At 37.5% G+C, this 14,908-nt stretch overlaps 2 protein-coding genes across 2 annotated transcripts; both read right to left on the bottom strand.

The window, feature by feature from the left end:
• Positions 1-78: 78 nt before the first annotated feature.
• Positions 79-2,312, bottom strand: LOC135236973 (olfactory receptor 1496-like). The gene is made up of 2 exons (XM_064303631.1): positions 2,243-2,312; positions 79-1,164 (listed from the first exon to the last, which is right to left on the bottom strand). The coding sequence occupies exon 2, from the start codon at positions 1,138-1,140 to the stop codon at positions 193-195; it is 948 nt and encodes a 315-aa protein (XP_064159701.1). The 5' UTR covers positions 1,141-1,164; positions 2,243-2,312; the 3' UTR covers positions 79-192.
• Positions 2,313-4,927: 2,615 nt separating this feature from the next.
• LOC135235737 (olfactory receptor 1468-like) lies at positions 4,928-6,323 on the bottom strand. Its single transcript, XM_064301522.1, has one exon. It carries the CDS (start codon positions 6,321-6,323, stop codon positions 5,379-5,381), a length of 945 nt encoding a protein of 314 aa, XP_064157592.1. The 3' UTR covers positions 4,928-5,378.
• Between the last annotated feature and the right edge of the window lie 8,585 nt (positions 6,324-14,908).

Below are 14,908 nucleotides of genomic sequence, written 5' to 3'. Positions count from 1 at the left end.
GGGGCGTCAAATTTCAGTTATTCAGACCGGGCGTTTATATTGTCCAGTTGGGGCCAAAAACCAAATCTATACAAACAATTTAAAAAAACTAGACATTCGCCCCAAAATCTGGCATCTGGGAAAACTAGTGATACAGGGTTCAGCCTTACTAACCATATCTAAATAACAGAAAGAGAATATATTTTTAAATCATCACCATGCGTTGGTTTCACTTCTTTTTTTACTACTCAGCAATTTGAAAATCTGAACTTTAATGGCCTGAATGCTAATTCCATAAATGAGAGGATTAAACAATGGGGGAATTATCAGAATGTACAGGGACAGGAATATGCGAGCTTTTTGAGGTACATGACTCATGTTGAAACGACTCTGGATGACCTCAAATAAGCATCCCACAGAAAAATTAATCACAGACAGTAAGTGTGGGGTGCATGTTTGAAGAGCTTTGGCTTGAGATTCCTTAGAAGCAGACAGGCAGATTCTAAGTATTTGTGCATAAGAAAATAATATCATGACAATCTGAGGACTAGGACAAACAATTATTAATACTGGTCCTACAAATCTTATAATCGTTGTATCAAAGCAAGACAATTTAACTAATTCGAAATTCATACAATAAATTCTTTCTATATACCTGTCACAGAATGAAGGTTGGAGAGTTAATATGAAATACAGGGCAAAGAACAGAGAGGGAACAACCCAGGATAATACAATGGCTGCAGTAACCTTTCTAGGGGACATGAGGAGGTGATAGTGTAACGGGCGACAGATAGCAACATACCTGTCATAGCTCATCACTGCTAAAATAGTAAATTCAACTAAAGCATATGACATTAAACAGTATATCTCTAATAGACAAAAAGAGAGAGATATTTCATAATTATGAGATAGCAAATGACTAAGCATAGATGGTAATAATACTGTACTACCACACACTTCATTAACTGATAGGTTACATATAAACAAATACATAGGTTCATGCAGACCTTTTTCTGTGCATGTTACTACAATAAGAACTAAATTGACCAATAATGTCAGAATGTATAAAATAAGGAAACATATGAAGTATAAATATCTGTGATCTTCCAGTTCAGTGTATGCTGTCAAAATGAAGGACGTCACTGCTGATACATTCTCCATGGTTACCTGGATGTAGAGGCAGTGCTGTGGATAAAATTGTGAGGGTTTGTCAACATATTTTAAAACTGCAAACTTATATCCTACTGATACTGGATTAAATCAACACATGGTTTTGGAGAAGCATTTGCAATAAAAATGTTTTTGTTTATATACAGTTTACAGATGAACATAATTTGAAAACAAACTCGACGTTGTATCGATAATAAGAAAAGTAACAGGTCATCCTGTGTTCAGTCAAATCTGGCCTAGGAATACATGCAAGGTTCATACTGTGTCTTCGCAAACTCAGCTTAGTCAGTTATTGTTCGTGGTTGCTGCACCCAACAAATTTTTTACTAATTTTATTTTAATCCCACAAATTGTAGCAAACACTAAAATGTTCATTTATAAGAAGTTGCATTTGATCATATAAGGATGAAAATACATCTGCCAGCACACTGAGGCTCATGAGTGTCCTCGAGTTCTGAAAGTACCAGCACTGTGTCATGCCCGGACCTGAACACCCCAAAGCAGGGCTGTCCATTTCTAAAGCCTATATTTAACTTAATTCTTTTAGTGAGATTGTCTGTTGCTATCATTCAGGTGGGGAATGAATGGTCTTTAAAATTTTCACAAATTTAAGCCAAATCTAGAGTCATATGTACTGCTTTTACACTCTGTAATTCACTCTGAATTAAATTACTGAATGAAATAGAAGAGCATACCCTGGTCTAACCACGCACCCCACCATACCTCACCCCACCTCAGCCCCAGTCTCTTGTGGTTTTTTTGGCCGTGGTTACGCCCCTGTGCTGCTTATGTACGGCCCATTATGCTATTCTAATTTTACCAAGAACACAATTTATATTGCATATAATTGCATTATGATGATGATCGCTTTCTATGGTTATTCATTATTAGTATTTCTTCTTATTCGTCTTTTTTATCATTATTATTATTATTATTACTACTATTATTGTTCTCATTATTATTATTATTATTATTAATAATAATAATAATAATAATAATAATAATAATAATAATAATGATAATAATAATAATAATGATTCTAAAAATCATTTTAATTATCACAGATTTAATGCAGGTTATATTGCTTAAATACCTGTTTCTTTTGAAAGGGTTTGCCTTCAGAGAAAAGATTTGAGTCCTTGCAGTTGTGTAGTCGTACACCACATCTGGGTGACTGAAAGAGATATCTCCTGCTTTGACTCTTTTATAATGACACAACCATGTAAAAAATACACACCAACGTGTGACGTTACAGCTCTGACCAATCAACACCTGTGAGGTATCCAACATATTCCCATCTCTCATTAAGATTGGTCTTCTTTTTGAGACTGTTCAGAAAAGCTGCAAGAGTCCATGAGAAAAAGCTGTTGTGGCGCTAAACCCCAATAAAATATAATTCAGTTTAATATCCCCTGTCAAGCAGGGCTTGGGTGGAAAAGATGCCACTCCCTTGTCATGATCCTGCGGAAGCCCTGAAAGGAAAGGAGAGAAAAAAAAACATTTTTCCATCAAAAAACAGTCAATCACAAAACATTTTGTCCCAAGTCAAACAGTATACAAGTCTGATCATGGTTCAGATGCAGTGAAATTAGTTTTTAAGCAACACAGTGATATCCATTGCTATTTCACAGTCCACTGTGCTGGGTCAATTGCGTAACAAAATATGTTCTAGTACGAGAGTAAAATTCACTCTTGTTTCCCGGTCTATCACCTAGTTCAAGTGGTACTTACCCTGAAATGGATGCTGCATTCCAATCGAAAAGCCTTGATAAACTCACTGTATGGGGCCAGGCATTCAGGCCTGTACCATTCTCTTGGTGTACGCCACGCTCGGACTCGCCCACTTGTCGATAATATAGTGAAGTATGACTCATCTGACTATATCACTTTTTTCCACATCTCTGTAGACCAGTGCCTATGGTTTTTGTACCACTGAACTCTCAGATGTGCATTTGTCTTTGTAATGAGGGGTTTATGCACTGCAACCAAACGGTTTGAGTCACAATTTCGACCCTATTTACTGATGTCTTTCCCATAGATCTAAAAGCACGTGTCACTTTAGTCATTGCTCCTATTGAAACACTAGCCGGTTGAGCAGTCTTTGGGACTGAAGCTCCTGCCATTCGTGGCCCAATAATGAATCCTCTTTCAAAGTCACTTAGATCTTTTCCTCTTCACATCTTGATCCAAAGGTCAGCTGCACCTACTCAGCATTTCTATACATACCACAGAGCATTACAGGATGTTAATTGCTTAAATCTTTCATGCTGTGTACCTGTATGGAAGCATCTCCATCCGTTATGCTTCTCCACTCACTTATTCTGGTATTTCCTTTAATTTGTCACCTGTTTGTACATATGAATGGCACCCATATCGTCCAGTTCTTAATGTGCAAAACATCCTCAGTCTTACAATGACCAAGGATTTCTTGGCATCACTGCAGTTTCCATACATGTTGACAGTGGATTAAGAGGACTCCTTATCTGGAATCTTGTTAGGTATTCATTCAAGGTGTTCATATTCAAACAGTGTGTCAGAGTAAGAGTGCTGATTGAGGATCAGGTTTCCGTTGTCCACATCCTATCCTCATCCATTATTAGCTAGAACACAGAACTGATCCTAGATCAGCCCTCTAGCTGTGAAGCAGGGGCGTGGTTATGGGTGGGCCTGGCTGGGGCTAGGCCCACCTACTTCTTGCCTAGGCCCATCCTAGGGTGCAACTCGCATCTTGTCTTTTAGCGATAACAGAAAAAAAAAAAAAAAAGTCATACAGACTTGTCACCGTCGTTACTTTGAGAGCGTAATTTCCCTGCTGATACGATACCCCTCCCTCTACTTAGCCTAGTGAAAGCATTTTCATCTATTCAACATCTATTCAATCGAGCTCATCCAAAGTCAGTGCGCGGATTCCATGAATACAGTACTAGGGATTGAAGCCGAAAGATTAAGTGAAAGGGATGAAAATGCCAACGAGCTTTGATTGATTCTCGTGGCTTTAAATGTTATTGTATCTGATCCATGAAAAAAAACGAACTTTCAGGTAAGGAATTCTGGTACCAATTTTGGTAGCCTATATAGCCTATCAAATAGCAACATGTACTTTTATATTTCGACTCAAATTTTCATTCATTTTCAGAAGCTGATTTATGAGACTTTCTCAAGCCTATATGTTTTGAGGACATCGATTTGTTTACGTTACCTGTAATGTTAGTTGTTTAACACGAACTTTAAGTCTAATAGTAATGACAAATCAGTATTACTGCAAATAAACCTGGCGAAAAAACCTCCACATAAGTAGGCAAAACTAAATAGATAAACAACAGCAGTGTGACACAGCAGGCCAACGCATTGCAGAACACTTTCGCGCTTGTAATGTACTGTAAATGCGATTGAGCTATTTATGGAATGAATTGTGTGGCCCACCCACTTTTATTCAGGCCCACCTGCAATTTCATTTCTGGCTACGCCACTGCTGTGAAGCATTGGAGCTCAGTGTCAGGCATGTCACCAACACCGTGCTGTAGGGGCTGGTCCACATGTGGGCAGCAGAGGGAATGAATCATCCTGACCAGAGAGAGAGTCTTCCAGTAATGGGGCAAGGAAATATCTCTGGGGAGGCCACACGTGAAAAAGAGGTTTTCTCAATTTCAAAAAAACAAAAAATGCAAATGTCAGTGTTAATGCTTGCTATTACAAATGGTTTTATTTAATTGGTTGGAGCTAAACTACAGTAAGTGGGTGTGGTTTGTCTTACAACCAAGCCTGGTCACTGAAAGCACTTTATTTAATACTTTACAGTCCATATTTTTATTTAAATATGTAGAAACCAAGCAATACCCAGACAAGACATTTTCAATATTTCAGTGATTTTTAATATTACATGTCCCTTTATATTACTTTGTGATACGTAGGGTTGCCAGATGTAGAATTAGTCAAAACTGAATATCAAACATGGACTGTACACACAGGTGAGGTTTGGGTTCTCTGACCTGGGGGGCAGGTTGATGCTTAATAATGAAGTGGGTGGGGTGGCCAAGGGGGCGTCAAATTTCAGTTATTCAGACCGGGCGTTTATATTGTCCAGTTGGGGCCAAAAACCAAACCTATACAAACAATTTTAAAAAACTAGACATTCGGCCCAAAATCTGGCATCTGGGAAAACTAGTGATACAGGGTTCAGCCTTACTAACCATATCTAAATAACAGAAAGAGAATATATTTTTAAATCATCACCATGCGTTGGTTTCACTTCTTTTTTTACTACTCAGCAATTTGAAAATCTGAACTTTAATGGCCTGAATGCTAATTCCATAAATGAGAGGATTAAACAATGGGGGAATTATCAGAATGTACAGGGACAGGAATATGCGAGCTTTTTGAGGTACATGACTCATGTTGAAACGACCCTGGATGACCTCAAATAAGCATCCCACAGAAAAATTAATCACAGACAGTAAGTGTGGGGTGCATGTTTGAAGAGCTTTGGCTTGAGATTCCTTAGAAGCAGACAGGCAGATTCTAAGTATTTGTGCATAAGAAAATAATATCATGACAATCTGAGGACTAGGACAAACAATTATTAATACTGGTCCTACAAATCTTATAATCGTTGTATCAAAGCAAGACAATTTAACTAATTCGAAATTCATACAATAAATTCTTTCTATATACCTGTCACAGAATGAAGGTTGGAGAGTTAATATGAAATACAGGGCAAAGAACAGAGAGGGAACAACCCAGGATAATACAATGGCTGCAGTAACCTTTCTAGGGGACATGAGGAGGTGATAGTGTAACGGGCGACAGATAGCAACATAACGGTCATAGCTCATCACTGCTAAAATAGTAAATTCAACTAAAGCATATGACATTAAACAGTATATCTCTAATAGACAAAAGAAGAGATATTTCATAATTATGAGATAGCAAATGCTAAGCATAGATGGTAATAATACTGTACTACCACACACTTCATTAACTGATAGGTTACATATAAACAAATACATAGGTTCATGCAGACCTTTTTCTGTGCATGTTACTACAATAAGAACTAAATTGACCAATAATGTCAGAATGTATAAAATAAGGAAACATATGAAGTATAAATATCTGTGATCTTCCAGTTCAGTGTATGCTGTCAAAATGAAAGACGTCACTGCTGATACATTCTCCATGGTTACCTGGATGTAGAGGCAGTGCTGTGGATAAAATTGTGAGGGTTTGTCAACATATTTTAAAACTGCAAACTTATATCCTACTGATACTGGATTAAATCAACACATGGTTTTGGAGAAGCATTTGCAATAAAAATGTTTTTGTTTATATACAGTTTACAGATGAACATAATTTGAAAACAAACTCGACGTTGTATCGATAATAAGAAAAGTAACAGGTCATCCTGTGTTCAGTCAAATCTGGCCTAGGAATACATGCAAGGTTCATACTGTGTCTTCGCAAACTCAGCTTAGTCAGTTATTGTTCGTGGTTGCTGCACCCAACACATTTTTTACTAATTTTATTTTAATCCCACAAATTGTAACAAACACTAAAATGTTCATTTATAAGAAGTTGCATTTGATCATATAGGGATGAAAATACATCTGCCAGCACACTGAGGCTCATGAGTGTCCTCGAGTTCTGAAAGTACCAGCACTGTGTCAAGCCCGGACCTGAACACCCCAAAGCAGGGCTGTCCATTTCCAAAGCCTATATTTAACTTAATTCTTTTAGTGAGATTGTCTGTTGCTATCATTCAGGTGGGGAATGAATGGTCTTCAAATTTAAGCCAAATCTAGAGTCATATGTACTGCTTTTACACTCTGTAATTCACTCTGAATTAAATTACTGAATGAAATAGAAGAGCATACCCTGGTCTAACCACGCACCCCACCATACCTCACCCCACCTCAGCCCCAGTCTCTTGTGGTTTTTTTGGCCGTGGTTACGCCCCTGTGCTGCTTATGTACGGCCCATTATGCTATTCTAATTTTACCAAGAACACAATTTATATTGCATATAATTGCATTATGATGATGATCGCTTTCTATGGTTATTCATTATTAGTATTTCTTCTTATTCGTCTTTTTTATCATTATTATTATTATTATTACTACTATTATTGTTCTCATTATTATTATTATTATTATTATTATTATTATTATTAATAATAATAATAATAATAATAATAATAATGATTCTAAAAATCATTTTAATTATCACAGATTTAATGCAGGTTATATTGCTTAAATACCTGTTTCTTTTGAAAGGGTTTGCCTTCAGAGAAAAGATTTGAGTCCTTGCAGTTGTGTAGTCGTACACCACATCTTGGTGACTGAAAGAGATATTTCTCCTGTTGACTCTTTTATAATGACACAACCATGTAAAAATACACACCAGCGTGTGACGTTACAGCTCAGACCAATCGATACCTGTGAGGTATCCAACATATTCCCATCTCTCATTAAGAGTGGTCTTGTTTTTGAGACTGTTCAGAAAAGCTGCAAGAGTCCATGAGAAAAAGCTGTTGTGGCGCTAAACCCCAATAAAATATAATTCAGTTTAATATCCCCTGTCAAGCAGGGCTTGAGTGGAAAAGCTGCCACGCCCTTGTCATGATCCTGCGGAAGCCCTGAAAGGAAAGGAGAGAAAAAAAAACATTTTTTGCATAAAAAACGCAATCACAAAACATTTTGTCCCAAAGTCAAACAGTATACAAGTACTGATCATGGTTCAGATGCAGTGAAATTAGTTTTTAAGCACCACAGTGATCTCCATTGCTATTTCACAGTCCACTGTGCTGGGTCAATTGCGTAACAAAATATGTTCTAGTACGAGAGTAAAATTCACTCTTGTTTCCCGGTCTATCACCTAGTTCAAGTGGTACTTAGCCTGAAATGGATGCTGCATTCCAATCGAAAAGCCTCGATAAACTCACTGTATGGGGGGCAGGCATTCAGGCCTGTACCATTCTCTTGGTGTACGCCACGCTCGGACTCACCCACTTGTCGATAATATAGTGAAGTATGACTCATCTGACTATATCACTTTTTTCCACATCTCTGTAGACCAGTGCCTATGGTTTTTGTACCACTGAACTCTCAGATGTACATTTGTCTTTGTAATGAGGGGTTTATGCACTGCAACCAAACTATTTGAGTCACAATTTCGACCCCATTTACTGATGTCTTTCCCATAGATCTAAAAGCACGTGTCACTTTAGTCAGTGCTCCTATTGAAACACTAGCCGGTTGAGCAGTCTTTGGGACTGAAGCTCCTGCCATTCGTGGCCCAATAATGAACCCTCTTTCAAAGTCACTTAGATCTTTTCCTCTTCACATCTTGATCCAAAGGTCAGCTGCACCTACTCAGCATTTCTATACATGCCACAGAGCATTACAGGATGTTAATTGCTTAAATCTTTCATGCAGTGTACCTGTATGGAAGCATCTCCATTCGTTATGTTTCTCCACTCACGTATTCTGGTATTTCCTTTAATTTGTCACCTGTCTGTACATATGAATGGCACCCATATCGTCCAGTTCTTAATGTGCAAAACATCCTCAGTCTTACAATGACCAAGGATTTCTTGGCATCACTGCAGTTTCCATACATGTTGACAGTGGATTAAGAGGACTCCTTATCTGGAATCTTGTTAGGTATTCATTCAAGGTGTTCATATTCAAACAGTGTGTCAGAGTAAGAGTGCTGATTGAGGATCAGGTTTCCGTTGTCCACATCCTATCCTCATCCATTATTAGCTAGAACACAGAACTGATCCTAGATCAGCCCTCTAGCTGTGAAGCAGGGGCGTGGCTATGGGTGGGCCTGGCTGGGGCTAGGCCCACCTACTTCTTGCCTAGACCCATCCTGGGGTGCATCTCGCATCTCGTCTTTTAGCGATAACAGAAAAAAAAAAAAAGTCATACAGACTTGTCACCGTCGTTACTTTGAGAGCGTAATTTCCCTGCTGATACGATACCCCTCCCTCTACTTAGCCTAGTGAAAGCATTTTCATCTATTCAACATCTATTCAATCGAGCTCATCCAAAGTCAGTGCGCGGATTCCATGAATACAGTACTAGGGATTGAAGCCGAAAGATTAAGTGAAAGGGATTAAAATGCCAACGAGCTTTGATTGATTCTCGTGGCTTTAAATGTTATTGTATCTGATCCATGAAAAAAAACGAACTTTCAGGTAAGGAATTCTGGTACCAATTTTGGTAGCCTATATAGCCTATCAAATAGCAACATGTACTTTTATATTTCGACTCAAATTTTCATTCATTTTCAGAAGCTGATTTATGAGACTTTCTCAAGCCTATATGTTTTGAGGACATCGATTTGTTTACGTTACCTGTAATGTTAGTTGTTTAACATGAACTTTAAGTCTAATAGTAATGACAAATCAGTATTACTGCAAATAAACATGAAACTCAATTATGGAATGAATTAGTGTGGCCCACCATTCAGAACATTTTCGACCTTGTATGACTAGTAATGCTTGAGCTATTATGGAATGAATTGTGTGGCCCACTTTTATTCAGGCCCACCTGCAATTTCATTTCTGGCTACGCCACTGCTGTGAAGCATTGGAGCTCAGTGTCAGGCATGTCACCAACACCATGCTGTAGGGGCTGGTCCACATGTGGGCAGCAGAGGGAATGAATCGTCCTGACCAGAGAGAGAGTCTTCCAGTAATGGGGCAAGGAAATATCTCTGGGGAGGCCACACGTGAAAAAGAGGTTTTCTCAATTTCAAAAAAACAAAAAATGCAAATGTCAGTGTTAATGCTTGCTATTACAAATGGTTTTATTTAATTGGTTGGAGCTAAACTACAGTAAGTGGGTGTGGTTTGTCTTACAACCAAGCCTGGTCACTGAAAGCACTTTATTTAATACTTTACAGTCCATATTTTTATTTAAATATGTAGAAACCAAGCAATACCCAGACAAGACATTTTCAATATTTCAGTGATTTTTAATATTACATGTCCCTTTATATTACTTTGTGATACGTAGGGTTGCCAGATGTAGAATTAGTCAAAACTGAATATCAAACATGGACTGTACACACAGATGAGGTTTGGGTTCTCTGACCAGGGGGGCAGGTTGATGCTTAATAATGAAGTGGGTGGGGTGGCCAAGAGGGCGTCAAATTTCAGTTATTCAGACCGGGCGTTTATATTGTCCAGTTGGGGCCAAAAACCAAACCTGTACAAACAATAAAAAATAAACTAGACATTCGGCCCAAAATCTGGCATCTGGGAAGACTAGTGATACAGGGTTCAGCCTTACTAACCATATCTAAATAACAGAAAGAGAATATATTTTTAAATCATCACCATGCGTTGGTTTCACTTCTTTTTTTACTACTCAGCAATTTGAAAATCTGAACTTTAATGGCCTGAATGCTAATTCCATAAATGAGAGGATTAAACAATGGGGGAACTATGGCCATGTGCAGGGACAGGAATATGCGAGCTTTTTGAGGTACATAACTCATGTTGAAACGACCCTGGATGACCTCAAATAAGCATCCCACAGAAAAATTAATCACAGACAGTAAGTGTGGGGTGCATGTTTGAAGAGCTTTGGCTTGAGATTCCTTAGAAGCAGACAAGCAGACTCTAAGTATTTGTGCATAAGAAAATAATATCATGACAATCTGAGGACTAGGACAAACAATTATTAATACTGGTCCTACAAATCTTATAATCGTTGTATCAAAGCAAGACAATTTAACTAATTCAAAATTCATACAATAAATTTTTTCTATATACCTGTCACAGAATGACAGTCGGGCAGTTGTTAATATGAAATAAAGGGCAAAGTAAACACAGGGAACAACCCAGGATAATACAATGGCTGCAGAAACCTTTCTAGGGGACATGAGGAGGTGATAGTGTAACGGGCGACATATAGCAACATAACGGTCATAGCTCATCACTGCTAAAATAGTAAATTCAACTAAAGCATATGACATTAAACAGTATATCTCTAATAGACAAAAAGAGAGAGATATTTCATAATTATGAGATAGCAAATGACTAAGCATAGATGGTAATAATACTGTACTACCACACACTCCATTAACTGATAGGTTACATATAAACAAATACATAGGTTCATGCAGACCTTTTTCTGTGCATGTTACTACAATAAGAACCAAATTGACCAATAATGTCAGAATGTATAAAATAAGGAAACATATGAAGTATAAATATCTGTGATCTTCCAGTTCAGTGTATGCCGTCAGTATGAAGGACGTCACTGCTGATACATTCTCCATGGTTACCTGGATGTAGAGGCAGTGCTGTGGATAAAATTGTGAGGGTTTGTCAACATATTTTAAAACTGCAAACTTATATCCTACTGATACTGGATTAAATCAACATATGGTTTTGGAGAAGCATTTGCAATAAAAATGTTTTTGTTTATATACAGTTTACAGATGAACATAATTTGAAAACAAACTCGACGTTGTATCGATAATAAGAAAAGTAACAGGTCATCCTGTGTTCAGTCAAATCTGGCCTAGGAATACATGCAAGGTTCATACTGTGTCTTCGCAAACTCAGCTTAGTCAGTTATTGTTCGTGGTTGCTGCACCCAACACATTTTTTACTAATTTTATTTTAATCCCACAAATTGTAACAAACACTAAAATGTTCATTTATAAGAAGTTGCATTTGATCATATAAGGATGAAAATACATCTGCCAGCACACTGAGGCTCATGAGTGTCCTCGAGTTCTGAAAGTACCAGCACTGTGTCATGCCCGGACCTGAACACCCCAAAGCAGGGCTGTCCATTCCTAAAGCCTATATTTAACTTAATTCTTTTAGTGAGATTGTCTGTTGCTATCATTCAGGTGGGGAATGAATGGTCTTTAAAATTTTCACAAATTTAAGCCAAATCTAGAGTCATATGTACTGCTTTTACACTCTGTAATTCACTCTGAATTAAATTACTGAATGAAATAGAAGAGCATACCCTGGTCTAACCACGCACCCCACCATACCTCACCCCACCTCACCCCATCTCACCCCACCTCAGCTAGTTTTTGGTTTTGGCCGTGGTTACGCCCTGTGCTGCTTATGTACGGCCCATTATGCTATTCTAATTTTACCAAGAACACAATTTATATTGCATATAATTGCATTATGATGATGTTCGCTTTCTATGGTTATTCATTATTAGTATTTCTTCTTATTCGTCTTTTTTATCATTATTATTATTATTATTACTACTATTATTGTTCTCATTGTTATTATTATTATTATTATTATTAATAATAATAATAATAATAATAATAATAATGATTCTAAAAATCATTTTAATTATCACTGATTTAATGGTTATATTGCTTAAATACCTGTTTCTTTTGAAAGGGTTTGCCTTCAGAGAAAAGATTTGAGTCCTTGCAGTTGTGTAGTCGTACACCACATCTGGGTGACTGAAAGAGATATCTCCAACATTGAGTCTTTTATAATGACACAACCATGTGAAAAATACACACCAACGTGTGACGTTACAGCTCTGACCAATCAACACCTGTGAGGTATCCAACATATTCCAATCTCTCATTAAGAGTGGTCTTGTTTTTAAAACTGTTTAGGGAAATTACATGAGTCCATCAGAAAAGGCTGAAGTTCAGTTTAACACCACCTATCAAGCAAGGCTTTTGTGATATTTGGCACCCACTTGACATGATCCCAGTTAGTAGACAAAGCCTGCTCATTGTTTTGACACTGTGCGATTTGTTTTTAGTGGTCTTCATTTCTACTTCAGATTCCACTGGACTGGAACAACTGTGAACTAAAATATGTTCCAGTGTGAGGGAAAGATTTACTATAATTTCCAGCTCTGTCCCTTAGTTCAGGCAGTGCTCAGATGCCAGGCTCGAACGGTTCATGTAAATCACTGTTTCTTGGAGACTGAAGAGAACAGCGGTCTTGTTTCAAAGTTGCAGCTGCAGCATGGAAATAACATACATGTATGAATGACACCCATGAGGCATTCATCAAAGCAGAATTAACTGAAAGGGGTTACACCAGCCTAAATTGTGAGTGAGGTTTTGCGCATGGCCGTTGTAAATACCTACCCCACCTTTCTATTTGCATGTTTATTTCTCAAACTAATTGTTCAAGACATTAAATTGTCAGTTAATCTTGAAAGGAACATATTTATGTGTAAAACCAATGGCAATGTTGTATACGTATCCCATATTCAGTCACAGATATTGATAGTAGAATGATGTGGTATAATTCCACTAAAATTCCTCTTGCTTATTTTGATAAGTAATTGAGTAGCATTTTCGCCACTTTATGGACGTACATTTTGGCTATTATATGATCAGCATTGGCTGATAATACTACAATCAGCCATGGACCGATAGTTTTTAAACAACCGATGGTCAGGCCTGACTATGTCCTGTCAATAAAAAGGAAAAAAGTCTATTGTTTATTTGTAATCCAAGAGTTGGTTTTTATTTGCTTGTGAGATAAAAAAATAAATAAATAAATAAAATTGCATTTGGTTTTCCAAATGAAGTGTTTCCCTTATAATTGCCAGGCCAACAAAATGCTCCTTTAAAATGCCAGAAATAGCACCAAATGTCTATTCAGTCCCATGGAACTGTGGACAGTCCCTATCCTTTACTTATCCCTGCTGAAGGAGGTGAAAGTAAGTTTCTGATATTTAACTTTTTCTTGTGGAACCGCAACGTCACTGTATGCTAGGGCTGTCAAAAAATATTGGAGTTTCGAAAACTATTCGAAAATATATATATTTTTTAAGTTCGAACCTAAATTTGAGCATTCGAATATTAATTTTGGATCCCGCGTTTTGTAATTAACATGAATATACAGGCTTAATTTAATGCGGCGAATCATTTTCATGCACGCAAAGTTCATTTCCTGTGCTAACGTTACTTTCTCTGTCAACAAAAAAAAAACGTTCTGCCCTGGATCCAGAGCAAGTGGTTCGTCTGGTTTCCCTTGACAATAACCTCCGTGATACTTTCAGCTGACACCTAACTTTACTGGCCAGCTAGCCTCGCGAGCCAGTCTATTTTTTCACTTCGTTCAACAGATCTGGTCAGCTATCAATTTGGGCTAAATAATGTTCCCATAGCAGGTTATGTTTCCTTTCTGTTCTGAAGATTTTGATAAAATTGGATGATGAAAGAACTTAAACAATCTAAACAGAGTAAGTAGTTTATGTTGTTTTAGGCTACAGTTAGCCGTTTGAATAGTTTTTGTTTTAAGAAATGAACAGGGATTTCCTATAAACAATAATTTCCCTATTATTGTGATTAATAAATGCCCCACAATGTAAGTTGTGGCAAATTACATCCACAAGAAAGTGCTTTATTCATTTGCACATGAGGCTATAGAAACTGCAGGGGGCTCATTTATAAAATGAACTTGCGTGCATATGCGAAGTGAAGACCTGACGTAGAGCCACAACCGTTTCCACGTCAAATCGAGTCATGTTGAAATTTTATAAATCACTACTTTGAGGTGATTTCCTACGCACGCGCCACACAGTTGATCTAAAATACGTTTATACATGAGGCCCCAGATTGCAGTAACCTAGTGTGAAAGTTCACCGATGTCCTCTATTCTACTGCCCGCTTGTGGAAAATAACGTGCAGGCCAGTTTAGAGGGAGCATCCACGTGCATATTGCGCCCGACAATAAGAAGCTTATTTTTGTGAATTATGAAATGATATTCGAATATATTCGAACTCTAATTAC

Source organism: Anguilla rostrata, chromosome 12 (genome assembly GCF_018555375.3).
Source record: "Anguilla rostrata isolate EN2019 chromosome 12, ASM1855537v3, whole genome shotgun sequence".
Lineage (NCBI taxonomy): Eukaryota > Metazoa > Chordata > Actinopteri > Anguilliformes > Anguillidae > Anguilla > Anguilla rostrata.
The sequence above is the reverse complement of the archived record's forward strand: the minus strand, read 5'-3'. Positions and strand labels throughout refer to the sequence as shown.